This window comes from Pipistrellus kuhlii, unplaced genomic scaffold (genome assembly GCF_014108245.1).
Source record: "Pipistrellus kuhlii isolate mPipKuh1 unplaced genomic scaffold, mPipKuh1.p scaffold_m20_p_7, whole genome shotgun sequence".
Taxonomy (NCBI): Eukaryota; Metazoa; Chordata; class Mammalia; order Chiroptera; family Vespertilionidae; genus Pipistrellus; species Pipistrellus kuhlii.
The window spans coordinates 2297711-2324775 of NW_023425573.1; the positions used below are offsets into that span (position 1 = coordinate 2297711).

At 37.3% G+C, this 27065-nt stretch overlaps 1 protein-coding gene across 7 annotated transcripts in view; it reads left to right on the forward strand.

Annotated features, from left to right (window-relative positions):
* ABCA12 (ATP binding cassette subfamily A member 12) overlaps positions 1-27065 on the forward strand; it is a 172280-nt gene that overhangs the window by 119657 nt on the left and 25558 nt on the right. For 6 of the 7 annotated variants that reach the window (XM_036421478.2, XM_036421477.2, XM_036421476.2 and 3 more), the window contains 15 exons: positions 4071-4400; positions 5438-5507; positions 5596-5730; positions 6719-6874; positions 7778-7964; positions 10613-10831; positions 12089-12285; positions 12952-13112; positions 14649-14885; positions 15217-15367; positions 18173-18425; positions 19037-19123; positions 19907-20000; positions 23756-23883; positions 25747-25834. In XM_036421478.2, coding sequence (XP_036277371.1) covers positions 4071-4400; positions 5438-5507; positions 5596-5730; positions 6719-6874; positions 7778-7964; positions 10613-10831; positions 12089-12285; positions 12952-13112; positions 14649-14885; positions 15217-15367; positions 18173-18425; positions 19037-19123; positions 19907-20000; positions 23756-23883; positions 25747-25834 — 2493 coding nt within the window. The remainder of the gene's footprint in view (positions 1-4070; positions 4401-5437; positions 5508-5595; positions 5731-6718; positions 6875-7777; positions 7965-10612; positions 10832-12088; positions 12286-12951; positions 13113-14648; positions 14886-15216; positions 15368-18172; positions 18426-19036; positions 19124-19906; positions 20001-23755; positions 23884-25746; positions 25835-27065) is intronic. The other variant, XM_036421479.2, reaches the window with a different exon arrangement.

The window sequence follows — 27065 nt, forward strand, 5'->3', positions numbered from 1 at the left end:
AAGCTTTCTGAAAGTTACCAAGACTTCATTCAACACTGGGTTTCTATAATGGAGCTCTCTCGCTGCTGGAACACGGGAGGCATTCAATTATCCATATTTTATCACTTCCAGGGTAATGATTTTTTTCTTCACATTTTAAAGTGTCTGAAATTGGGATGCATTTGATAGTATGTCATAATTTATTTGGCAGAGATTTTTCTTTCTTCGTTGCATGTAAAATAATGGCACATTTTAAAATCAGTGGTGTCCTGAATTCAAAGGAATATGGTCTATTTGCAAGATGAATGGAAGCAGGCGAGAAATGAGTGGAATAGTCCCGGTGCCTCCTGCTCAGCCTCTACCCACACTTCTAAACTAATATCCTCCCTTTTAAAGATAAAAAAGCTGAACCCAGAAAGTGAGGGGTGACTTGCTGAAAATGGTGGAGCTAGTTAAAAGCAGGTCTGGCTAGAACTCAAGTGCCTTGACTTCCAATCAAATCCTTTCCACATCATAGCTGCCTTCACAATGTTATTCTAGTAGCAAGGATGCTTAAGGACTTTTAAAGATGATGGTAATTTCTCAAGCTACCAGTGATTCAAAATTACTTTTTAATGTCATCTTTTGTATATTTAGTTAAATTCTAAAGCCACCCATTCTCTAATTCCTTCTCGTTCCAAATTAAATTAAAAAGGTAAAACACACACAATCTTTTTCTTTTATAATTGTTCTCAAATCTGGGCAAGAAAACCAGTTAGCTGTTATTTCAGTGAAACCATTAATTCTTGACCTCTTTATGGTATGACTCCAGTGAATTCCTTTAACTAGCTCAAGAAATTAGCCCAGATATTAATGACAAATAAGCTTATTAAAGAGATTAAGACTATTTTTAAAAAATATTTCAAAATGTATTTTAATTGGGTTTTGTTCTGCATTCCTTGCTTTTAAAAATCAAAATATTGAAGCTATATAAAAGCTGCTTTTATAACACATGGAAGAGTCCTTTTTCACACAACACACACACACACACACACACACACATATATATATATTTGTATTACATATTCTTCATTTGTGGGTTATTTTTATCTTTTATTTAATATAAGTCATTTATGGTAATTTTAGTGCTTATATTCAGTTGGAGTTGCCCTTTCTCAGTTTAGACAGGTAAAGTAAAATATCTATCAGCTACAGATATGTTACCAAGAACTATACAAAGATTTTTAGTCCTTTGGTGCTTCACTTTAGACGAACTTTTATGTTTTTTTGTCATACACTATCCATACCACTCAGGGAAATTTGGAACTTCTCAAGCAATGATCGCAAAATCCTGTACATCTTACTAAGAAGTAATAAAAATACCTATTGATATGAGAATTTTTAAAATTGAGTTAGAAAATATTATTCTTTACCAATTAGTGCTTGGCATACGATTGAACTGAATGAACAACACATTACTGTCAAGTAAAATATGTGAATATTTATGATTTCTTTTCCCGATAGCACTCATGCCAATCCCTGTGCATACGCTTCATTTATGCAAAATCTTACAGAATCTCTTTCTTCTCATTAATTTCTGCCACAAACTGGGGCAGACCTTGGCCACCATCCAGAGGGTTTTCCTTGAGAAACAGATTATCGGGTGTTGATGCATTGCACTGGCAGGCTGGGAGGCTTGAGACACGTGACTCTGCTTACAAAGCTGGCACCTGACAGCTGTCACTTCGAGAAGGGACTAACCACATCCAAGAAAGTAGAGCCAACCATTCTCTCTGGGCCATCTTCCATAAGCAAGTTTGGTCTTGTTTGTTATAACAAAGTTGGCAGGGAATCTGGATAATTTATGGATGACTTACATGCTCTCATTGCTCCGACTCTTTATGAATAGCAGCTGTTCTCCTCATGGCATACAATCCTGAAGTTTAACATGGAAACTTCATGCTAGAATGTTAAGTAGCGAGTATTTTTGAAAGCACCTAACTTGATTTGTTTTGATAAAAGGTAATGACAAGTCTCCAACTTTTACCACATCATGGGAAAAGGAATCTGATCTCAAGTTTCAAAAAATTTCAAAATTACAATGATAAACACCTTTAGTCCTGGTCTTCAGGTTTGCCAAATTTTCTTTAACTAGGCTAAGGCTGGATGATTTTTTTAGATTTGTAAATATGTTATACTGCAGCTATCAACTGTCAGGAAAGGAAAACATATTTATACTACTGGAGTCAGCTTTATGTCATGTCCTTGATAGTGTCACGGATATTTTATACTCACTTTGTGAAGTATAGTGACACTGTCTCCTACTGACATACATTGGTGGTGGTGGGGGTGGGGGTGGGGGAAGGTTGGTAAATATATTTTGTGGGCCGCATAAAGTTTGGTGGTGAATATTAGCTTTGGAGTAGCTACATCAGTTCTATAATGCCTCATTTAATTATATTTAAACAGGCAGACAGTAAAATAACAACAACAACAAAACATACCTTCCATCTTCAAATTACAAATAGCAAGAAAGACAAATAAAAAGCTAACACATGATGTGTGTTACTTGAATAGGTGACTATCTCTGAGGTGTAGTCATGAAACATGAGACAGTAATTTTCTCAAAGGGATTTGGGGTGCAGAGAAGTGTTTTTAAAAATAAAATCTGTAAGGATTTTTTCACACCAAAATGTAATTTTGTTTTCAATGATGGGTAAACTTCCACAGCGAATCTTCGCTCCGTGCTGATTTTTCAACTTTGACCCACACGTCCCTTCCAATGGAAATATAGGTTGCGTCTTTTCAACCAAGGGTGATAGGGCCTTGGAGGAGAGAGAAGTAGGGGGGAAAGAGTGTGAGGAAAGGGCAAAGTTAAAAGGAAAAGTCAGAGGCTTTTTCCCAGTGGTGATTAGCTTAAGGCCCCCAGCTTACACTGTTGGCAGTCAGGTAACTGTTTCCATGGTAACAACTGGAGCAGAAGAGTTATCAAAATGTGATAAGTTGCAAAGGCAAAGTAAAATTCACTCTCTTGCTTGAGCACATTTCCCATTTTTCCCCCCTAGACAAGTTAAGAAGGTGAGGATTGTAAAGTTAGTGGAATATTTCTTTGAGGTTCTTTTTTAATGAAATATCAGATTTAGAAGTCTAATGTTGATTATGAATTGTTAAAACTAGAAACCAGGATATCCAGGTTCCTCCCAATACCGCCTGCCACCAAATTCAAGGCAACCAAGGTTCAAAGGAATTTAGATCCTTCACAGTCCTTTGAGTTAAGGCATAGACACATCATGTTGGTCTGTTTTTCTATAATATGTTGGTGAAATGCCTTGACTTCTATGAGTATCACTAAGCTATTGAAATATCAATCGAGAAAGATATAGATTCTCTAAGATACCTGAGTTCATTTTGAGTGCGTGGATCTCTTTTTGGAAAACAAAGATGACACATCTGACCTAGGCTGCCAGTGATTTTAAAGATGGGGGAGGTGTGGCCAAGGACAGAAAGTCTCCCTTCAAAATTTTCCCATTTTTAAATTCGTAGGAATCAGGTCTGTTTTGTATCAACCAGGAACATGAATACTGATTGTTTGGTAAAAATAAATAAATAAATGAATAAATAAATAAATAAACAAATAAATAAATAAATATTAGTTTTATTATATCAGTCATAACATTGAATTTTATATAAACTATGGAAACTATGGGGTTTTTTGTCAGCTGAAAATACTCATGACAAATTTAATTTTCATGTTGTAAAATTCTTCAAGGGATACCATACATTTTCATGGTATACTCTAAAGTAATTTAATCTGGAGACATCAGTTAGATACCAGTTAAAAATCAAATTATAAACCCACACACAAATAAAACCTCTAAATCATTTATTATTTCATTATATTGGGGCTCTCTGAGAACATACTAAGATGGGCTGGAATAAATGGTCATATTACTTTCACAGAGCAAGCATGGACACATACCTGACTCACAAAAACTATAAAGATGCCTACCTCGTTCACATATGCGCAGTGTCTCTGGGCATTTTTGCATGGTAATTTATTGTTTGAGAACACATCATCTTCAGCAGCAGCTAACATTTTTTTCCTTTTACAGTACATGAAGATGATGGGTGTGAACTCCTGCAGTCATTTCTTTGCCTGGCTGATTGAGAGTGTTGGGTTTTTGCTGATCACAATTGCCATCCTCATCGTTATCCTCAAGTTTGGCAATATTCTTCCCAAAACCAACGGGTTCATTCTGTTCCTGTACTTTTCGGACTATAGCTTCTCAGTCATCGGCATGAGCTATCTCATCAGTGTCTTCTTTAACAACACTAACATCGCCGCGCTGATCGGAAGCCTCATATACATCATTGCCTTCTTCCCGTTTATTGTTCTGGTCACCGTTGACGATGAGTTGAGCTATGTAGTGAAAGTATTCATGGTGAGTCCACTGTCACATGGAATGACCAGTGTATGAGAAAAAGGGATCCTTTTTGGTTTTAGACTTTCCAACTGAAAATACAGTTATTTAAATTTTAATGTTTAGTGATTGCAAAATAAGCGTAACTGTCCTGGTAGTTTTTTCTACGTCATTGTGTACCCTACAAGCACAAGACTATGAAGAAGAAACAGTTTCCCCACAGTTTCCAAAACCATAAATGGATGCTGTTAAGAAATAATTCCTAAAGAAAGAACAGTGAAACTGTAATCTGTCAAATTTTAAAGATCCTCAAGATTTCTTACTTTAAAGCCTCTGTTAATGGAATTATTCTCTCAGACGAATGATTTTGATGTTTTCATGACATACAATATAACTCACAGGCATAAAAATAAATGCACTAAAAGCATATAATCAATTTTGAAAAATTTTTCTTTTTGCTTTTTAATTTAATAGTACTAGATTAATTTAAGAATTTTAGTGAAAGTATTAAGATTATGACATTTGGAAAGCAGAAGTAAACCTTTTTATTGACTAAGAAGTTTCCATAAAAAAATAGAAAGTGATACATAACTTTCATTTAACTTTGACTACTTTAGGTTTAAACAAAATTTAAAATTTTAATTTGTTGCAATAATAAGTATTCAATCAATTGATATTTTAGTTTATTTTCTCATAACACTTCTATTACCTGAAAGCTACTTATGAAGTAAAAACATCACTTGGCTCCTATATTTCATTTGACTTTAGTCTTAACATTGAATTACTTTGTACTTACTTATTTTTAAAAATTCTGAGCAACCTTTAATACGTTTAGGTGTATATTTTGAACTTCACACAAATCTTTTCCAAGTCACAATTTTCTTGATTTTGTTCTCTGCTATGCCCTCTTCTCTCAGAGTTGTGGCATGCTCTGGAAGGGATCTCTGTATTTTTAAATATGACTTTACAAGTGTCCAAAGTTTTAAGTGTGTTAAGATTCCTTTGGCAAAATGTATGAAATCTGTGAGAAGTCTCATTACTGTGTGTTCTCTTCGCAGAGTCTTCTGTCGCCGACGGCGTTCAGTTACGCGAGTCAATACATCGCACGCTATGAGGAGCAGGGCATTGGTAGGCTCACTTTCTTTAAGAGTGGATTTTCTCTCTCACAACTGCAATATGTCTCCCCCAACAGTAAACACATGTGCTCACTTTGCAGGCCTCCAGTGGGAAAATATGTACAGTTCCCCCGTCCAGGATGATACCACCTCCTTCGGCTGGCTGTGCTGTCTCATTCTAGCTGACTCTTTCATTTACTTCCTTATCGCCTGGTATGTCAGGAATGTTTTCCCAGGTATGAACATACTCATCGACTTCTACATATTTCCTGATATTTTATTTACCATATATAATCTCCAAAAATAAATCAGTTAGATTCCAAAATTAACCAGAATTTTTCTAAAATGAGATAGTGTGCTTGGGAGTTTCTTCTCTGGTGCCTCTTTATAGGATGGAGTGAATTAAGAAGCATGGAACCCAGTCTTTCCAAATGGGAGTGTAAGGCAAAAGCCAAGTCTCTTAATTCTAAGGAGAATTTACCAAATTCTAAAGGAAAATGACTAGTTGGGTTTTCCCCTTCTTGCTCTCAAGTAGTCATCATTTCTAACATGCTTGGGAGTTTTTCCATTAAGCCTTGTTTATACTGGTACATTTTTGTAAATGAATAAAAGAGTATTATTCTCTTTATATAAAATTTGTATAAAAGGCAAATAGGTGGATAGAAATAAGGTCAGTGGTTACCCAGGACTTGACCAGGAGCAGGGATTATTTGCAAATGGGCATTAGCGAACCTTTTGAAGTTATAGAAATGTTCTAATATGTGAATCGCACAACTTTATACATTTACTAAACATCTGGCTCTACTTATAATGAGTAAATTTTATAATATATAATTATACCCCAATGAAACTGTTCAAATAGGAAAGAATAAAAGAAAAGCTATTTTTTACTTTACTTTTTAAAAATATTTTTATTGGTTTCAGAGAGGAAGGAAGATGGTGAGATAGAAACATTTTGCCTTTTGCGTCCACAGCCCGGGCACATCTACAGCCAGGAATCAAACTGTGACCTCCTGGTTCAGAGGTTGATGCTCAACCACTGAGCCACAGAGGCCAGGACACTTTACTTTGAAAACCAAGACCACTCTTTAGTTTTATATAGTATATTAAAAAAAACCAAAACACGATTTCCTGAGCCATATATAGTAATATGTTATTTAGCTTCTGATGCTTGATGTTGACAATCAATTAATAGTCATTTTTTCTAATATATTTTTATTACAGGTACATATGGCATGGCAGCCCCGTGGTATTTCCCAATCCTCCCTTCCTACTGGAAGGAGCGATTTGGATGTGCAGAAGTGAAGCATGAGAAAAGCAATGGCCTTATGTTTACTAATATCATGATGCAGAACACCAACCCATCTGCCAGCAAAACAAGTAGGTCAACCCCATGTGTTATTATGAGAGAAGTGATATAAAACTTACATGACTAGTGATTTCAATTATGCTTTCGTAAATGGCAAAATTATACTTTTCATCATGGATGAATATATCCACACGTATGTGTTTGAACTCTTATGGAGATTAAATTGTGGCTTTTTCTGGCCTCCTTAGCTCAGTTGATTAGCATATGGAGCTAATTAGTCCAATATTGCAGATCCCTTTGTGGTCCAGTTAGACTCACACAGAGAAAAATTTTGTTCCTTGGCCATAGTCTGCACCCCTAACTCCAGCCATCTGTCACTACTCATAAAGAGTAACCAAGTAACAGCTATGGATAGTTTATCACAACCCATCACCAAGTCACCAACACTGGACACACAGAATAAAACTCATGTCTTCCTGACATTGGATGAGTAGTGTCATTTGTATAAAGTAAGGATTGTCCATATAAGTGGTCCTTTTGTGATTCCTGAAAGAGATGCAAAGAGTAGTTAATGAACTGGTTTGTGTAAACCACAGATCTGAGCTAATGAGATAGCCTTGTCACTGTAAAATCACAGCTTGTAGACATTTATTTCACAAGTCTGGTATCATCTAGCCAAACAAACCTTTGACTTGTTTTTTCCATATTTGAAAATAAGGCAGAATTCAGTATAATGACACTGCTTTCTGGTACTGCATTTTTCTGAGAGAAGGAAGAACAATATAAACCTTGGAGGATGTGGTTCCACACTCTTACTCATTCTTTAACCAAGAGAAAAGTCTAAACACTATTAACAGATCATTTGTCTCCAGAATCATTTTTTATGTAGAGGGTTACAATTTAATTAAGAAGAAAGTCTAATTTGTGGTTTCTTTCTTAGTGAGCTTACAACACTTCTCTTCATTTCTCTCGAGGTCCTGAATACATGTTTCCTTCCAACATTGAGCCTGAACCTAAAGATCTCACAGTCGGCGTTGCCCTGCATGGAGTCACAAAGACCTATGGCTCGAAAATTGCTGTTGATAACCTCAATCTGAACTTCTATGAAGGGCATATCACTTCATTGCTAGGACCCAACGGAGCAGGGAAAACGACGACCATGTAGGTTACTCTTGAGCGCTGATTGTCACAGAAGCATGTTATTTAATATTTTTTTTTGCCTCTTTCATAAGATATAAAGCTGTTATCGCTCCCACATGGATTAAGATGGCTCAACCTGTATACAAAAGGATGGAGTGTAAATCAGAGATCTTAAACTGTGAGCACAAAGGGCACATCAGCCCACCAGACAGGTTTATTTGTTCCACCAAGTGCTGGCCCACCCAGCACTTCTTAAAATTTTTATTTCAGTGCCAATATTAAAAAAAAAAAAAGGGGGGGGGGATGTTCTAATAAAGAATGAAAAACAAGTATTCTTGGCATCTCTTAGATAAAATGAAGTTTGGGTAACATTGAGTCCCCAGTCTTGGGTCGGCACATTTGGTTGGGGTTTATTAGTGACTTTTTTTCCCCTCTCTTTTTAAAAATATATTTGTATTAATTTCAGAGAGGAAGGGAGAGGAGAGAGAGATAGAAACATCAATGATGAGAAAGAATCATTGATTGGCTGCCTCCCGCATGCCCTCCACTGTGGATCAAACCCGCAACCCATGCATGCGCCCTGGCCAGGAATCAATCTGTGACCTCCTGGTTCATAGGTTGATGCTTAACCACTGAGCCATGCTGGCCGGGCTCGTGACTTTTCTCTTAAAGGGGGCACCTGCTTTCTGGTTTATCTCTGGTCCCCATCAACCCATACTATGTCATGTGCCCAGGCTGTTTCACTGATTGCATTTCTCTCCTGGCTCACATATAAGCTTAAGTTAATATGCTCTGGTATAAACACACCCAGCCCCAGCTGCTCCTTCACAGGGAAGCCTCATAAAGAAACAAAATAATCACCAGCTCTCAGATACAGATAAAAAAAAAAAAAAAAAAAAAAAGACAGAATTGGTATAGGAGCTGTTCTTTCTCACTCTTCACTTAACTAACATTTTCCGGTGTCTGAGTGGAGAAGAGAGTCAAACGTTTTGGAAGTGACATTGTTTTGACTTTTGAATTGTTTTATTTGCTCTTCACTTCCCATGCTTCCTATGCTTAGCTGGACATCAGCTCTAAGACACTGTGGGTGCTCTAGCCCTTATTTGAGAAAAAGCGTCAGTTGCTGGATATCCTATTTAGTATCATCACAGTAAATTCAGTGACTGCCAAAGCATATTCAAATTAATTTATTGTGTAAATAAAAGGGGACGAAGGAAGGTCATGAAACGAGTGAACATGCAGCCCTGCTACATGACCTGTTAAAATTCAGAGTTGGCTTTCTTGTGTGAATAGAATGCATAAAAGGCAAGGTTTCTAAAGGCAACAGAAGGCAATCTAAAAAGGAGATGGAGAGGCTTTTGAAGAGGTTGTCATTTTAACCAAAAGTCACCCTCTTACTCTGTTGAATATGAACCTTTAATATAAAGAATGAAATAGGTTATATGCGTGTTTTTTATCTTTATTGTTGGAAAGTATTGCATATGTCCCCTTGTTCCCCACATTGACCTCTTCCAGCCTCCCCTCACTTCCTGCCCCCCACCTTACCATCCTGTTTTCTGTGCCCACGGGTTAATGCATATATGTATACAAGTTCTTTGGTTGGTCTCTTCCCACTCACCCCTTCCCTGCCTTCCTTCTGAGGTTTAACAGCCTGTTCCATGCTTCTATGTCTTTGTGTTTCAATATGTCTTTACGGGAAGTATTGCTTATTGTATGGATCCCCTCTGTAATCCACATTAGTCACTGAAGTTCTCAGCGTGAGTTAGACACTGACACAGAGTGGTGAGAAAACAGATCCATTCCCTGAACTCATCATGGAGCTTACATTTTAGTGAAGAAAATAATTAGAAAATAGCTGCCCAGTTCACTCACCATCTAAAATATGACAAGAAATTATCCAGGTGAGAATATTCTGGTCACAGAGTGGAGAAGAGAGCTGGTGATGGCCAGAAAACATGCAAGGAGTGGAGTTAGGAGCCTACAGCGGCAGTAGGCAGGTGGTGATGGGGGCTTGCGCTGTGGTGGTGGCTGGAAAAACGGAAAGACACTGGTGTAGGTATGAGGCTAAGATAGGAGGAGGATGCAAAAATAACTGGGTCTGAGCCTTGTACAGCCACGGTAGGCATGCACTGTATGGTGAAGGAGGTACTATCACTGAGGGCATGGGGTTGAGTTCAAAGATTGTAAGTTCAGGTTTAAACAAATTGAATTAGACAGAGGACCCTGGAAGCTATCTCCTTTTGGATGTATAAAGCAAGCCTGGAACTGAGTGATGAGATTTGGGCTGGAGATCTAAATGTGAGACTAACAGCCTATAGCTACTATCTGATGCCAAGGAAGTACACAAGTTTGCTGAAGGTGTGCGGGTACTGGCAATTAAAAAGCCCAACAATTTCTGTCATTATTATTATACCACCACCACCCCACCATTTTCATCATCATCATTATGCAGTATTTACATAACACTCTTAATCATTAAAGGCTTAAAAGTAATTTTTATTGTTTTATTCCCATTTAATACCATTTTCTTTCATAGTTTGACCTTATCTGAGGAGATGGACTATTAACTTTTTTTTTTTTTTTCCCTAGCAACTGAGATGTATTTATTATTCCTAAAATCCAACTTCCATGCTTGGCTTACACCTGCTCTATCATTTCTTTACTTCTAGCTCCATGTTGACTGGGCTGTTTGGGACCTCAGCAGGCACCATCTTTGTTTACGGGAAAGATATCAAAAAGGACCTGCACAACGTGCGCAAGAGCATGGGCGTGTGCATGCAGCATGACGTCCTGTTCAGTTACCTCACCACCAAGGAGCACCTCCTCCTGTACGGCTCCATCAAAGTGCCCCACTGGACCAAAAAGCAGCTGCACGAGGAAGTGAAAAGGTCAGTGGCAGCAGGAATGAGAATGTGTGTGGGTAACTCTTCTCCAAGAGAAGTCACGCTGTGGTGGTAATACCAGCAGGGAACATTTTCTTACAAACCGGTTGAGGTTTAGGTTTGTTGCGTGTGTGTGTGTGTGTGTGTGTGTGTGTGTGTGTGTGTGTATGTGTGTTGGGGAGGGGGGTTGTTTGTTTATTTTACTTCTCTGGTCTCAAATACATTTAATGCCATACAGGTATTGTTTAAATGTCTTCAATTCTGACGATATATGGGAATATTGCCCCAAATCCTCTGTTTCTAATCTCTATGACTACTATGCTGATTCAAGCCTCCTAACTGGGCCCCCAGTTTTTGCCCTCCGTTATATAGTTGATTCTTCAAAGAGCAGCCTGGTGACCTTTGTAAACTGCAGGTCAGAGTAGGCCATCCCTGAGGCCCTACTTGACCTATTCCCAGTCTCTCTTCTGATTCATTTCTCTCAAAGTTTACTCTGCTCTTGGCATGCTAGCCCAGATGCATCCTTGCTGCTTTTCCCAAACATCTATTTGACTTACTCCTCCACTTCCCTGGTCTTTGACAAAATGTCACCTTCTGAAGAGGCTTTCACATATAATGTAAGTTCTTAAAACATCATGCCCCAGGCACTATTTATCTCATGCACTCTTATTTATTTATTCACTCATTTATTATTTATTTAGAATAGATTTTTTTATTGATTTCAGAGAGGAAGGGAGAGGGAGAAAGAGATAGAAACATCAATGGTGAGAGAGAATCATTGATTGGCTGCCTTCTGCACACCCCTTACTGTGACCTTCTGGTTCATAAGTCAATGCTCAACCACTGAACCACACCAGCAAGGCTATTTTTTATGGCCCTTATCACCACCTAGCATATTGCATACTTACTTGGAAACATGTTTATCATGAGACACACAGAAATAATAACTTTATGGGTAGGAACATTATCTGATTACTGGTTTTCCACTTGTACCTAAAACATAGTCTGGCACCAAAACGTAAGAAACTCTATACACATTTGTCAAATAAATGGATAAAATAATGAGACACATATTCCTATGTGTTGTAAGCTGAGCATTCATTTTACACTTTCAGCTAGATGATAAATAATAGAAAATTATGTCATGAATTTTCAATAGTTTATTGCATTTTGCTGTGCATATTTATCATTGAGGATACTTATTAAATTTTTGCTATGTTCTGATGCTCTGTCAAAAGTGACCACCATACTTTCTCTTTGAAGGACTTTAAAAGATACTGGACTGTATAGCCATCGTCATAAGAGAGTTGGAACATTGTCAGGAGGCATGAAGAGGAAGTTATCCATATCCATAGCTCTCATTGGTGGATCAAGGGTGGTCATTTTGGATGAACCATCCACTGGAGTTGACCCATGTTCTCGCCGAAGTATATGGGATGTCATATCCAAGAACAAAACTGGTATGGATACTTTCTTATCACTTCTCCACCCAATAGTCATAGGTATGCTCTCTAGGATACACACAAGCAAACCGAAGCCTTTTCTGTTTATAATAATCTTCACTGAAAGCCCCACAAGGGCTCTTCCTTTCCCCAAGTCTTCTCTTTCCCAGCTAAATTTCTGGGACAGTGAGTTAATATTAGTGCAGTGCCCACTGTGAGTCAAGCACTTAACTGGCCTTTTTGAGAGCACAGAAATCCAATAGAAGTTCCAAATTCTGCCTAGAGGAGTTTAGAATCCAATTAGAGAGACCAAGCATACACAAATGAAGATAAACTGAAAGCAGACTAAATAAGTGCTAACAGGATGTGAAGCAGAGAGCAATCAGAGTGGAGAGGATTAATCAGAGAGGAATATTCACAAAGTCTTTAAAATCACTGCTTCCTAGTGATGAAAGGAGGGGGGAGACAGGAGGGTGGGAAAGGGAGCGAGACCCCTAAATACTCAGGAACACTCCATCTGAATTCCTCTTTATTCCTTTTGGAAGCTCCTTCTGTTCGTTTTCCTGTTAGCTCATAACATGTGAGTCTTCTCATAAATCACAGGATGTACTTGTGCTAACTCTATATATTTTAGAACTGTATTTTCATTTTTCATTCTTTGTTGTTCTCCTCTGTGTTTTCAAGCCAGAACAATCATCCTGTCCACGCACCACTTGGATGAGGCCGAAGTGCTGAGTGACCGCATTGCCTTCCTGGAGATGGGTGGTCTCCGCTGTTGCGGGTCACCATTCTACCTCAAGGAAGCATTCGGGGATGGGTACCACCTCACGCTCACCAAGAAAAAGGTTTGTCGGAGAGGAAACACACTTGATTATGGGGTCCTGAGTGAATTTTGGATGAAACAGGGGCAGAGTCTCTCCAACTTTATTCCTTGCTAAAATCCACTATTCATATGTTAGATTCATGTTTTTCAAACTTGAGCAAGCATCAGGACACCTGGGGGTCTTGGTAAACCCAGACTTCTAGCCCCACCCCAAGAGTCTTGAATCCCATAGGTCTGAGATGAGGCTCCAGATTTACTACATTTCTAACTGGGTCCTGGATGGTGCTGGTGCTCCTGGCCTGGGATCACAGTGAGAACCATGGTCCTAGGTAAAGAACGACTTATTTCCTCAAGATCAGCCTTTCATTTTCCCCAGCACTTTATCCTGCAAGGCTAAAGGGTAGATTTTTCTATCCTATCCAAAGCAAATTATTAAATTATGTTAGTATAGTTTTGGTAACATTATTATATTTAAAATATTTTTCTTGGAATATTAGTGTTTATTGCATGTAACATTATTATATTTAAAATCCTTTCTCTTGAAATATTAATGTTTATGGCATGTAAATGACTAATTATTTTGTATCTACAACCTGGCAAAAGATTTATTTAGTATATTATATAAAAAAACAAAAATTAAAAAAATTTTTAAAGCAAATTAAGAGAATATGGCATCATATATTTAATTTCTGGTCAGTATTCCTCAAATGACAATGTGGAGACCAACTCAGGCAGACAAATGGTGCTTTTCTTGTACATCTTTGGCAACCAAAAATGCTGACTGAGGATCCCTGTACTGCCTAAAATAGCATATGATTTATCAAATTATGCAAGATGTATATGATATCAGTCAGGTTTTGACCATTGTCATTTATTTATCTAATCACCCTGATGTCACTTCCATAATATTAAAAAGTAGTTTACTTTTATATTCATTAATGCACTCACATTTTTTTGTAATGTGTGTATTATGCCTTATGTGCCCAGGACACTGTTCTAGGCATTGGGGATCTTGCAGATTAAAATCGCTACCGTCTTGGACTTTATCTTCTAATGGAATGTGGGGAATTTAGGTGATCCAATTAATAAATATATTTAATTTATTAGCAGGTGACAAATTCTATGGGTAGAAATAAAGCAGAGAAGGAAACAAGGAATGCTTGAATGATGCCATTATATAGGGGAATAAGAGAAGGAGTCTCTGAGAAGGTGACATTGGAGCCAAGAGTTGGAGTTGGGGAGAGAATGAGCCATGTCACACAGTCTGGGGGCAAAGAAGCAATTGTTGAGGCTCTGAGGAAGGGCTGCATCTGAGTCTGAAGAACTCTCACACAGAAGAGAGACTGTTTTCAAGTGATGCAGAGGATGGAGAAGAGGTTGGAGAAGAGACAGGGAGAGGAGGGAGAATGGAGCCAGAATAGCTCTTTGCATACAACTATAGGGACCCCTAGTGGGATAGGGAGCCTAGGGGTGGACAGAATGCACTACTCTCTGATGAGGGCCTTTGGACACTACACAAAAAGACAAGGGAGTATTTAACCGCTGTTTTTGTCTCTAGAGTCCAAATCTAAATGCAAGTGCGATATGCGACACGATGGCTGTGACAGCGATGATCCGGTCCCACCTCCCGGAAGCCTACTTGAAGGAGGACATTGGGGGAGAGCTTGTTTACGTCCTTCCTCCATTCAGCACCAAAGTCTCAGGGGCCTACCTGTCACTCCTCAGAGCGCTGGACAACGGCATGGGTGACCTCAACATCGGGTGCTATGGCATTTCAGATACCACCGTAGAGGAGGTACCTCTGGCATTTCTTAAAGCTGATACAACTTGCTGTGCTCTTAAAATAATGTGCAGTTTTTTAAATAAAAGAAATAATTTTAAATTAACACGTCATAAAATCTTAAAATTATCTCAATATAATTCTCATGTGAGACTGAATTCTAAAAAAATACACATGTTGTTTTAGTTAGAGAATACCTATATTTTACATACAAATATGTCCAATTAAAGTCACACTTATTTGTCTCAATTAACACGATAAAAATTCAAAATCAAAATTGAGCCTAGACACTAGACAAGATATGTGTATTTTATATTAACAAAGGGTTCTGTCTTTTTCTTTCCAGGTCTTTCTGAACTTGACTAAAGAGTCGCACAAAACCAGCAATATGAGTCTTGAGCACTTGACACAAAAGAAGATTGGAAATTCCAGTACCAATGGCATCTCAACTCCTGATGATTTATCTTTGAGCAGCAGCAACTTCACAGACAGAGATGGTATAAATCTAATCACATATTTTGCTTAATGTCAGTAAATGGCATAAATGAGAAAATCACATGGCATTTTAAATTTTAAAAACTCAACTTTAAATTTTCTTTCTAAATTAAAAAAGATAAAAGAAATATTAGCTTTCTCTTTTTAACATAAAAACATGTTTATTTAACTAAATCAAACTCTCTAAAAATGTTTTCAAGAATGTGAAAGAATTTCCTTGTTAAGGCAGGAATGAGTATTCCTCCAGCCACCAGTAGTCATTTTCAAGATGTAACTTACTACAATCTCAGATTTGTGTTCAACACGCTAAAATCCTTCTTGTAACTGGTGCTATTCCACAATGAACAAAGTTACATTCACTGACTATTATTAGACACTAGAAGCCAGGTGCATGGATCCGTGCATGGTTGGGGGTTCCTCGGCCTGGCCATCAATCAGAGCAGGACGGGGCCTGTCTGACCCAGTCCTGATGGGGGCCGATCAGGACTGGCCAGCCAGGGGGAGAGACTACTGGAGGTTGGCTGGCCATAGAAGGTTGGCTGTGGGAGCACACTGACCACTAGGGGGCAACTGCTGCCTTGAGCGTCTGCCTCCTGATGGTCAGTGCAGGACATAGTGATAGGTCAACCAGTCATCCAGTCATTATGGTCACTTGGGCTTTTATATGTAAGTGAAAATAATAGACATTTTAAAAAGTTAAAAATACAATCATCACTCCTTATGGAACTCATTGGAAAACATGTCTTACCCTCCCACCTCTCTGAACAATTCAGGTGCTGAGGAAATTCAGGCTCTGAGCAATGATTTTGGAGGAAGGTCTCTGAATGGATGAGGTTGGACATAAACACTCTGACTCTAAAATAAGAGGTCCCTCTCCCCATGTTTTTCACACAATATATGTTTGAAAAATTGTGTTTCTTGACATGACTTTGAGGAATTGAGCTCTTTTGAAAATAACTTTTATTCAGTTATTCTCTTTCTGACAGTTAATTTATTTCTTTGGATACACTATTTTTTTTAAGGAAGCATATAGTAAAATGATGTATAAATTATGGAGTAGTCATTTCAATAGTTTGCTGAAATATATAAAAGTCTCTAGGAACAGAACTTTTCATCAAACATTTGCCTAGCTCCAAAATTCAGAAAAGGAAATCTCTAATGTTTGTACAATTCTGGAACTTGGGAGACTCATTTGTCCTCTGCCATCTTCCCCATTTATCATTTTTTGGGGGGAACAGAGCTGTCAAGTCCATTGAATTGAAGACTTTGAATGTGGTCATCTGCTTTAGGAAGTGCATGTTCTGTGTTTGTCTCACAATTTGAAACTCTTCGTCAGTCAAAATGTACCCATCATTGACATTATCTTTTAGGAAGTTCCGTTTGATCCACCTGTAAGCCATTCTTAAGAAACAGAATTTTCTTAAGAAACAGAAAAGCATGCTAATTAACTTAATAAATTCAGCTCCTTCTGCAACTTCCCTCTGCAGAGATACGACTTTTCATTTAAACTCGTTCACTCTGTTTAATTGGAGTTCATTTTAAATTAAGCAGCTTTGTATTTGTCCTTATCTGCTAAATGAAGATCATGATGGTTTGTGCTGCATAATTTGTGATGAAGAATTTAAAATATCCACAGAGTGGATACTGTCAACTTATCACATGCATGGTTGGCAGCAGGCCTTAGGAGAAAATGTTAGATTTGGACCTGATGTTAGGGGCTGTTGCTCAGATGCTCAGTTGTAAGAACACTAAGGAGGAAATGGTTTATGGCCTCCACAGTTGCTTTGACTCTTAGAAGCCATGGAATTTTCCTCAGCACCTGAAGAGCATTTTGGAAAGAAAGAGGGTTGACATTTTGCCTAAAAACATCTTCTTTGTGACTCTAGTGGAGAAGATGGAGTTTTGAAATGCCATAAAAGTACACCAAATTTCTAAAGAGAATGTAATGAATAAATGTTTTATCTAAAATTATACTTTGGAGGAGGCATATTCCTTTCGCCATGCTTAAGGTGAATTCATTGGACTTCACATTAAGAATGAGAGACAGTAAAATAAAACATGCTATCACCCTAGCTGGTTTGGCTCAGTGGATAGAATGTCAGCCTGCGGACTGAAGGGTCCTGGGTTCAGTTCCCATCAAGGGCATATGCCTGTGTTTCGGGCTTAATCCCCAGTAGGGGGTATTTAGGACACTAGTCAATGATTCTCTCTCATCATTGATGTTTCTATCTCTCTCTCCCTCTTCCTTTCTCTCTGAAGTCAATAAAAATATATTTTAAAATATATACTATAGGTATAAGCCATGCAAAAAATTAAAAAAAAAGAAAAGAATGAGAGATAGTGAGACTTATAATGACTAAATTTTCCACAGTAGGAATGAGTTCTAAGTTGATATTCTGGTTTCCATTTATCTTATTTGAATTCAATGTCTTGTTAGAAACTATCTCTTTGGTATTAGTAATTAGTCATACATACTGAACCTTCACTGAGACTGGAGATTGGGGACAATGTTCACTTATAAACTTCTAGATGTCTCTTTGGCATATGAAACTATGATGTAAGTGACTAATAATATTTTGTGTATAGTGATTTATAACTTTCAAAACACTTATACATGAAGCTCTATGAGATGGAGGGGTTTAGCCGAAAGGTGATAAATAAAGCTAAATCTAAAGTCTAAATCTTTAAAATATAAGGTTTTCCCGCCATATCACATTATGTCATCTCTCTGTAGTTTTTGGCGTAACTTTATTATGTGATGTATCAGGACTTCTCAGAACCATCTGAAATCCCTTTTTCTTAATCAGACAAAATCCTGACCACAGGAGAGAGACTGGATGGCTTTGGACTGTTTTTGAAGAAGATAATGGCTATCCTCATTAAGAGGTTCCACCACACCCGCAGGAACTGGAAAGGTTTCATTGCTCAGGTCATCCTCCCCATCGTCTTTGTAACCACTGCCATGGGCCTCGGCACACTGAAAAATTCCAGCAACAGTTATCCTGAGATCCAGATCTCCCCATCTCTTTATGGTACCTCTGAACAGACAGCCTTCTATGCGTAAGTTCCCTTTCTTGACCTAAAAAGATATTTCCACCTTGCTTCTAGAATTACAGTTGTGTCTGAATGGATGGGATGAATTTCTGAAGAATAAGAACTTAGGAACAACAGTAGCTACTTTTGTCAAAGGATGGGACAGTTTGATTTATTGTGACCTGACACTTCTATTGCTAGCACATAACTTTGAAGAGTTTTTGCTTTTGCCAAAAATAAAGTTTTAGTAGATCTTTATTTTTAAAGACTAGACTTTAATCAAGAGAGTCAGGTTAGGTATGGCTTCCCAACCTATTGTAATATATATAGCAAATACCTATTAGTCTCACAAATTGAATAATAGTGCTAGAATTCTGTATAATATAGTGTTGAAGATACAATAGGTGAACAGTAAACTTACATGACAATCAAGAGAATAACAAGGCAGCCAAATAGAGATGTGTGTTTATCTTTTTCTGTGATACTCTTTCCCTCTGTGGTTAAGTCTTTCTTAGATATTTAAGATGGCCGTCCCATAGAAAAGCTCTTTCATTTCTTCAAATTATTCATGAGCATGAGGTTAACATGGGTGACAAGTGAAGGAGTCATGAATTTGTTTCTGTCTTTTTATGTTGCAGGAATTCTAACCCACGCACGTCAGCACTGGTCTCAGCAATGTGGACCTTCCCTGGCATTGACAACATGTGTTTGAACACCAGTGACATGTGAGTGCTTCTTGTTCTTATTTTTCAACATTCTACTTTGTGTGTGTGCATGTGTGAGAGGGTGTGTGAACAAATGGATGTGTAGTATTCGGCTGGAGGAGGGCAGGACACTGATATAAATGTGTTTAATGGATATTATCTATCTCCTTTAGTTCTTTCCCTGGCCATGCTGTAATAATAAACAGTAGATGCTTTGTGGCTTGTAAAGGTCTTTGGTGTACATGTTTTCACTTAACAAGCGATACAGTCCTGTGAAGTATTAATCCCATTTTTAAGATAAAGAAACTGAGGCTCCTAGGGACTAAGATTCTTTTATAAAGAAATTTAGGTAGGACGTGGTATAGCTAAAGCTGAGGCCCAAGTCTTGATTCCAGTTCCCATGCTTTTGCACTAGGTAGTGTTGCTTATTCAAACTTCAAACATGTATAGTACACAATACATGTAAGCCTGACATTAATGGCACCATTTTGCTAAAGAATCCCCTTCCTGTCAGAGGAGAGAATGGAAGGAACCAAGACAAGAAATGGGTCAAAAAACCACTTCCTGCCATATTAGGACAATTTTGTGAACTTTGGTTTTAACGCTGTTTAATTACTAAGTGCTCTCTATTAACTTCCCCAAAATGTCAGATTACTTGAAAATGGTAGTACAATGTACATTCCAGTAATAAAAAATCAGTAAGCTGTACAGGACCTGAATTCAATAACTAACAGTTTCTCCAATGCTCATGCATAAATATGAGAACACACACATACCTCATTTCAATATCAATTTTACTTGCAGGAGCTGTTTAGCAAGAGGCAGTCTGGGAAAATGGAACAGCAGTGGAGAACGGATCAGCAACTTTGGAGTTTGCTCTTGCTCAGAAAATGTCCAGGTGAGTTGAAATTCTTAGTGAAGTAGGAAAAAGAAAAGAATAAATATCAAAACTTGAAGGCTATATCTAGGTTACCAAAGAGTCAGTATAATTTCATTTTATGGAAGCTAGTAGCTCAGAGATGTGGACCTGGGCAGCTCAAAAATATTGGCTTTGAACTTCAGGTCACTGTTGTAAATCCATCTCAGGTCAAATTTCCAAGGGTAGGTAATTCTATGACGGTCTTCATGGAAACTAACCAAAGATGAATTTTTGGTTTCAGTTCACTTATAACCAGAAAGCTCTATATTTCATACAACACAATGGCACCATAACTGTCATATTTGAAAACACAGCAAGCCTGCCACTGTGGTGATCAGCTAGGAAGTCAGTAATGTGAAGTTCAAAACAGAGCTCCTTTACTTCTAAGCAACACCTCCAGAATGCAAGAAAAAATCCATGCTCTGAAAGAAACAGGAAAGATGGTCCAATTATCACTTACACTATCTCTATGCTGTAGATACACACCTTAGGCCTATCAATTCAATAAGCTTTTAAGAAAACAAAATTCACTGGGAAATTAAATGGAGCTGAGGAAGAGAGATCACTACAAGTCTCTGAGAGTCACTATGTTATCAGCTTACTGCCCCATGGGGAAGAATCTAGCTCTCTACAAAGTGTCATAGGATTGTACCCTGAACTATCTTTGTAAAAGATGTTGGAATGAAAATGTTTCTCGTAAATGCAACCTGTCTTTGTGTTTTCATGCAAGACAATTACTAACAGTAAAAGCTGGGGTTCAATTGGCATCTTTTGAGATTTTTGCATATTTAAGTATTATCCTTACCCAGTACTTAAAGAATTTTCTAATCCCGCCTCTAATCTATCTAATATGGAAATCCATGTGGGGTACTAGCCTCAAGGTGTGGGACAGTGTATGAAGGGATGGAAGGAAAAACTGGAAAAGTACTATGGCTTCCCAAACTACAGTTCAAGGCACTGAAACATGGGAAGCTATAATGAAAAGTAAAAAGGAAGTGCAGAAATTTACAAGCATAAAAATAAGTGATTAAAACTAAGCTCTGAGATTGGTTAATAGACACGTACCAAAGCACTTAAACAAATGTGTGATTATAATGTAAGATGTTAACAATAGGCAGACTGGGTGAAGGGTCTGCAGGGACCCTGTAGTATATGTACTTTTCATTTTGGAATAATTTATATTTATACAAGAGGCCCTGTGCATGAATTCCTTCACCAGTGGGGTCCCTCAGCCTGGCCTGTGGGATCAGGCCAAAACTGGCTCTCTGACGTTTCCTAAGGGGTCATGGATTGTGAGAGGGCGCAGGCCAGGCTGAGGGACCCATTGGTGCACACATTTGGGCTGGGGAGGGATGCAGGAGGTTGGCCAGCTGGAGAGGTGTGTCCTGATCAGCTGGACCCCAACAGTAAGCTAACCTACTGGTCGGAACATCTGCCCCCTGGTAGTCAGTGCACATCACAGCCAGCAATTGAGTGACCTTAGCATATCATTAGCATACTATGCTTTGATTGGTTGAATAGCTGACTGGATGGTGGGATACTTAGCATATTAGGCTTTTATTATATAGGATGTGTAAATATTAGATTTATACTTATAGAAAATTATTTTAGGTTTTGATTTAGATATATGTAAAATTGAGCTCTGACACCTAAGTTTGGTACCTTAAAACTAATATAACTCAAACTTTTGTTTTTTAATCTTCACCCAAGGATATGCTTTTTATTGATTTTTAGAGAGAGAGGAAGAGGGAGAAAGAGAGAAGGAGAGTGAGAGAAAGGTGAGAAACATCAATTGGTTGCTTCCTGACCAGGGATTCAACCCTCAGCCTAGGTATGCGCCCTGAATGGGAATTGAACCCACAACCTTTTGGTGTTTGAGATGATGCTCCAACCCAACTGAGCAACCTGGCCAGGGTAATAACAAACTTTTCATCCACTTCTATTAGACCCTGAGAACATAAGTCTGCTAATGTTATCTTTTCAATTTGGGATAAACATTTTTTTCTTCCCTGTGAATTATTGAGAGAATTTTGAGTCATCTTAGTGTTCAGTGTTGTTCTCCAAATATATCAAGCTTGTCAGTACAGCAAATGAAAAATCGCACATTAGTTGTGTTATTTTTTTTTTTTACTTCAAGTGAACCCTAAATTCAAGTATAAGCTCTCTCCATATAATAACTATTTGTCCTAATTTCTTGGCCTAGGCAGATGCCTTCCTTTTCAAAGCTCTTTAAAGTCAGGGAGCAGTCAATTGATATTTGACAAAGGAAGCAAGGGCATACAATGGAGTCAAGACAGTCTCTTGAATAAATGGTGTTGGGAAATTTGGTCAGATACATGCCAAAAAATGAAACAGGAATACCAACTTACACCATACACAGAAATAGAGTCAAAATTGCTAAAGGACTTAAATGCAAGACAAGAAACCATAAAAATGTCAGAAGACTTCATAGGCAGCAAAAGATCAGATATTTGTCATAACAATATCTTTATTGATACAGCTCCTAGGGCAATAGAGACTAAAGAGAAAATAAACAAATGGGACTACATCAAAATAAAAAGCTTCTGCACAGCAAAATAAACCATCAAAAAAAAAAATAACAAGAAAGTCTACTGCATGGGAGAACATATTTGCCAATGCTATTTCAGATAAGGGTTTAATCTCCAAAATTTACAGAGAACTCATATAACTTAACAAAAGAAAGATAAACAATCCAATTAAAAAATGGACAAAAAACCTATAAAGTCATTTTTTAAAGAGGACATACAAAAGGCTAAGAGACATATAAAAAGATGTTCAAAGTCACTAGTCATCCAAGAGATAGAAATCAAAACAACAATGAGATATCATCTCACACCTGTCAGAATGGCTATCATCAACAAATCAACAAATGACAAGTGCTGGAAAGGATGTGGAAAAAAAGGGACTCTCTTTCACTGCTGGTGGGAATGCAGACTGGTGCAGCCACTGTGGGGAACAGTATGGAGTTTCCTCAAAAAATTAAAAATGGAACTCCCTTTTGACCCAGTAATCCCACTTCTAGCACCATATCCCAAGAAACCAAACACCAAGAGAAAGAATATATGCACCCCTATGTTCATAGCAGCACAATTTACCATAGCTAAGATTTGGAAACAGCCTAAGTGCCCATCGTCAGATGAGTGGATTAAAAACCTGTGGTACATCTACACAATGGAATACTATGCCGCTATAGAAAAGAAGGAACTTTTACCATTTGCAACAGCATGGATGGAACTGGAGAGCATTATGCTAAGAGAAGTAAGCCAGTCAGAGAAACATCAATATCATATGATCTCACTCATATGTGGGATATAATAATCAGCATAAACTGATGTACAAAAATAGATCCAGAGGCAAATGTTGGGGTGGGGAAGGGAAGGGGGTTAGAGAGCAACCAAAGGACTTGTATGCATGCATATTAGCATGACCAGTGGACACAGACACTGGGGCGGTGGGGGCTTGCCCTCAGGAGTGGGAGTGGCTGGAGGGTTCAATTGAGGAAAAAAGGGGGCATATGCAATACTTTAAACAATTTTAAAAAGGAAACAGGTGAAATTACATGCAATAAATAGAAAAGATAGTTAAAAATTAAAAAAATAATAATGTTAGCTGTAGTAAAAGACAAGTAATGAGACTGAAGGTCCTTCACATTGTCTATTTGATCTGCACTGCACTGGTCAGAAAAGAACGTAACTTTTAACTTTATTTTCCAGGAATGTCCTAAGTTTAACTACTCTCCACCTCACAGAAGAACTTATTCTTCCCAAGTAATTTATGACCTCACTGGGCACCGCTTGGAAAATTATCTTATATCAACTGCTAATGAGTTTATGCAAAAAAGGTAAAAATACTCTGTTTATAACATTTAATTGAGCATATCTTTTTAATATCTTTTTAATTTTAATGGTAATTGCCTTCAGAACTTGAGGCAATAGATGCACATGTCTATTGATTATTTACATAGTCAAATTATCTGCTTTATCTAAACAGCTTTATGTATTAATATTTAAGTAATGACTCTAAATTAGGATTCATTTGAGCAAATTAAAAAGCATTTTTTTTTTTCGGCTTCGAAAATGTATTGGAAAATTTATACACTTTTTTTCTCCTGAAGCAAAAGAGAAGTTATTGATTGGATTATGCCAACTTGGAGAATTTTAAGGCACTGCTACCCATGACACATGACTTTAGTTTCAATATGCATATCTCTGCATGTGGATAAAATGTGTATCTCAAGGTCCCTAGACAAATACCTAAGTCACTTCAGCATTTTCTTTGAGTGTAAGATTGGTAGGCTTGCATTTGCAAAAACATGGAGGGATTTGGAGGACACTAAGCTAAGTGAAATGAGCCAAACACAGACAGATAAATACTGTGTGATTTCACTTATATGTGAAGTTTGAAATAGACTCATAGAGGTAGAGAGTAGAATGGCAGTTGCCAGAGTTTAGGGAGATGGGGAGAGGCTGCTCAAGGATAGAACAGTATCAAGATGAAAAGATTCTGGAGATCTAATGGACAGCCAAATGGCAAGGTGAACAATACTGCATTCTATACTGAAATTTGCTAATAGGATAGGCCTTAAGAGTTCTCAGTACGCATTCATACAACACACACAAAGAAAATGGTGACTATGTGAGGTGATGGGTATATTAATTAGCTTGATTGTGGTGATTATTTCACAGTGTATACACATATCAAAACCTCAAATTGTATACCTTAAATACATATAATTTTTTATTTGTTACTATACCTCAAGAAAGCTGGGGATGTGGGAATTGGTGGGCTTGCAATAGCTACTGTTTTCTCCTGTTTTCCATTTTCTCCCACTTTTATTTCTCAATGTACATAAAAGACTAATATTAGTCTAAAATAATCCTTCCAAAAATTTTCTGGTCAGAAATACATGCAAATATCATCAATAAAATTGAGTTGATTATTAAAAAACTGTTCTAAAACCTATTTTTTTAAATGAACAATACACTATAGTATTCTTTACATACCAAAACTATGGTGCTATGACCACATTTAAGATAACAACCACAAGATTATACCAGCATGACTGCATTACTATTTACTTAACCCAACCCCTATTGGGACATTTCATCTAATCTATTATTTAAATTGCTAGTTGGATTTGTTAAATCCACTTTTGATTATTACGAGACCATGAACTGATGGGGAGTTACATAATCATAACTCACCTTCAAATATCCGGGGGGGGGGGGGAAACATATAGCAGCAGGGGCAAGCTAACGGGAAAAGCTGGGAGAATAGAAGAAATTGAGTCACTTGAAAAAAGTTAAAAACTGATGCTACACAACTGAAGTGCTTGGTTTATAACAAAACTTATTTTTAAAAGGATATTTAAGCCCTAAAGTCTCATGATTTCTGTGGTGGTACAAATCTGGTTATGTTGGAGGAATTGGTTAAATTTAATTTGATTAAATTGTCATTGGTTTTAAGAATGATTACTCCATATTTGCTATTGTTTAGGACTTTTTAATTCTAGCTATAATGTACATTTTAGATTAAAATATGATAAAATAAATCAATGAAAATGTAAAATATTTATCAGAAAGTATTTATTTTATACCATAAATGTGCTCCTAATAGAAAGAAAAGATTGAGCTCTTAGACATTTTAGATTTATTTATGACTATTTGCTCCATTAAAAAAATATAAATTTTATTATTTTATGCAGATATGGAGGTTGGAGTTTTGGGCTGCCTTTGACTAACGACCTTCGTTTCGATGTAACATCTGTTCCTGCCAATAGAACACTTGCCAAGGTAAATTATAAAGTTTCTTCTGGGATGTCATAGAAATGAGAATGTGAACTTGAAATGTTCAAGCGTTTCCATGAGGTAAAAACAAAACATGGGTATAATCCATTTGAAAAGCAGTTTAGGGTCACACATACCCCATATCACAGTGATTTCAGTCCTGTGTATTTACCCCAGGGAAACACATACACATAAGTACCAGGATATATATACACAAGTGTGTGCATACTAGTGTTTCTCATATTAGCCCAAAATACAACTCCAACTGTCCATATACAGTAGAATACACAAATAAATTACTATGTGTTTATTCAATAGACCTTTTAGCAATGGAAATGAAAAAAAAAAACACACACACAACAACTCAGTGTTATATAATACACAGGCTAAATCTCCCAAACATTATTAATAAGCAAAAGAAAAGACAAAAAGGAACACAAAACGATAATTGCATTCACTGAAATTAATGGCTTTAATGGCATAAAACATAATTGAGAATTGGCACCCCTCCATCCCATTGTTAAGGGGTGAGAGAATTATGATGTGGAAGGACAGAGGATCAGGGAGAAATTCATCTGGATGCTGGCGAGTTTTGTTTCTCAGCCTGAGTGATGGGTCAATGGTGTACTCCCTTTATAATTTTTTTGTTAAATTTACATTAATGTTTTATTTATATTTTATTATGTTGTATCATATAATATATTTAGCCTTGTTTCTTAGAGAACATGGACAGTTAACAGAATTTGAAGGAGATTTTAAAAATCCTGTTGGCTCTTTTTTTTTCTGGATCATACCTATGTTTTGAAACAAGCACGAGTCACGGGATCACACACGTATGATCAGACTTAGAGAGTTTCAGTTGCCCTTCTCGTATTTCTCTTTAGGTTGTAAGAGACACATACAAACTTGGGGAAGTGGAGAACTAACATTCATTTAGTTATTGTTATAAAGCCAGCACTAGCATCACCTGTTACACAAGCTACCTAATTCCATCCTCACAACATCTTTATAAGATAGGTATTGAGTTTATTTTATCTGGTTTCCACAAGGGCATAGTGCAAGTGAAAAGTAAGTAGTAATACTGAATATTTGAATGTCATCCCCTTTCATTCCTTTCCTCCCTCTCTCAACACCATAAATATTCTTGTGTAAACAAAGGAGTAATAATATTAAATAATTTTTCTGTAAATCAGATTTTTAAATTTTTAATTATTGACTGGGTTTCTTGAGTAGAGGT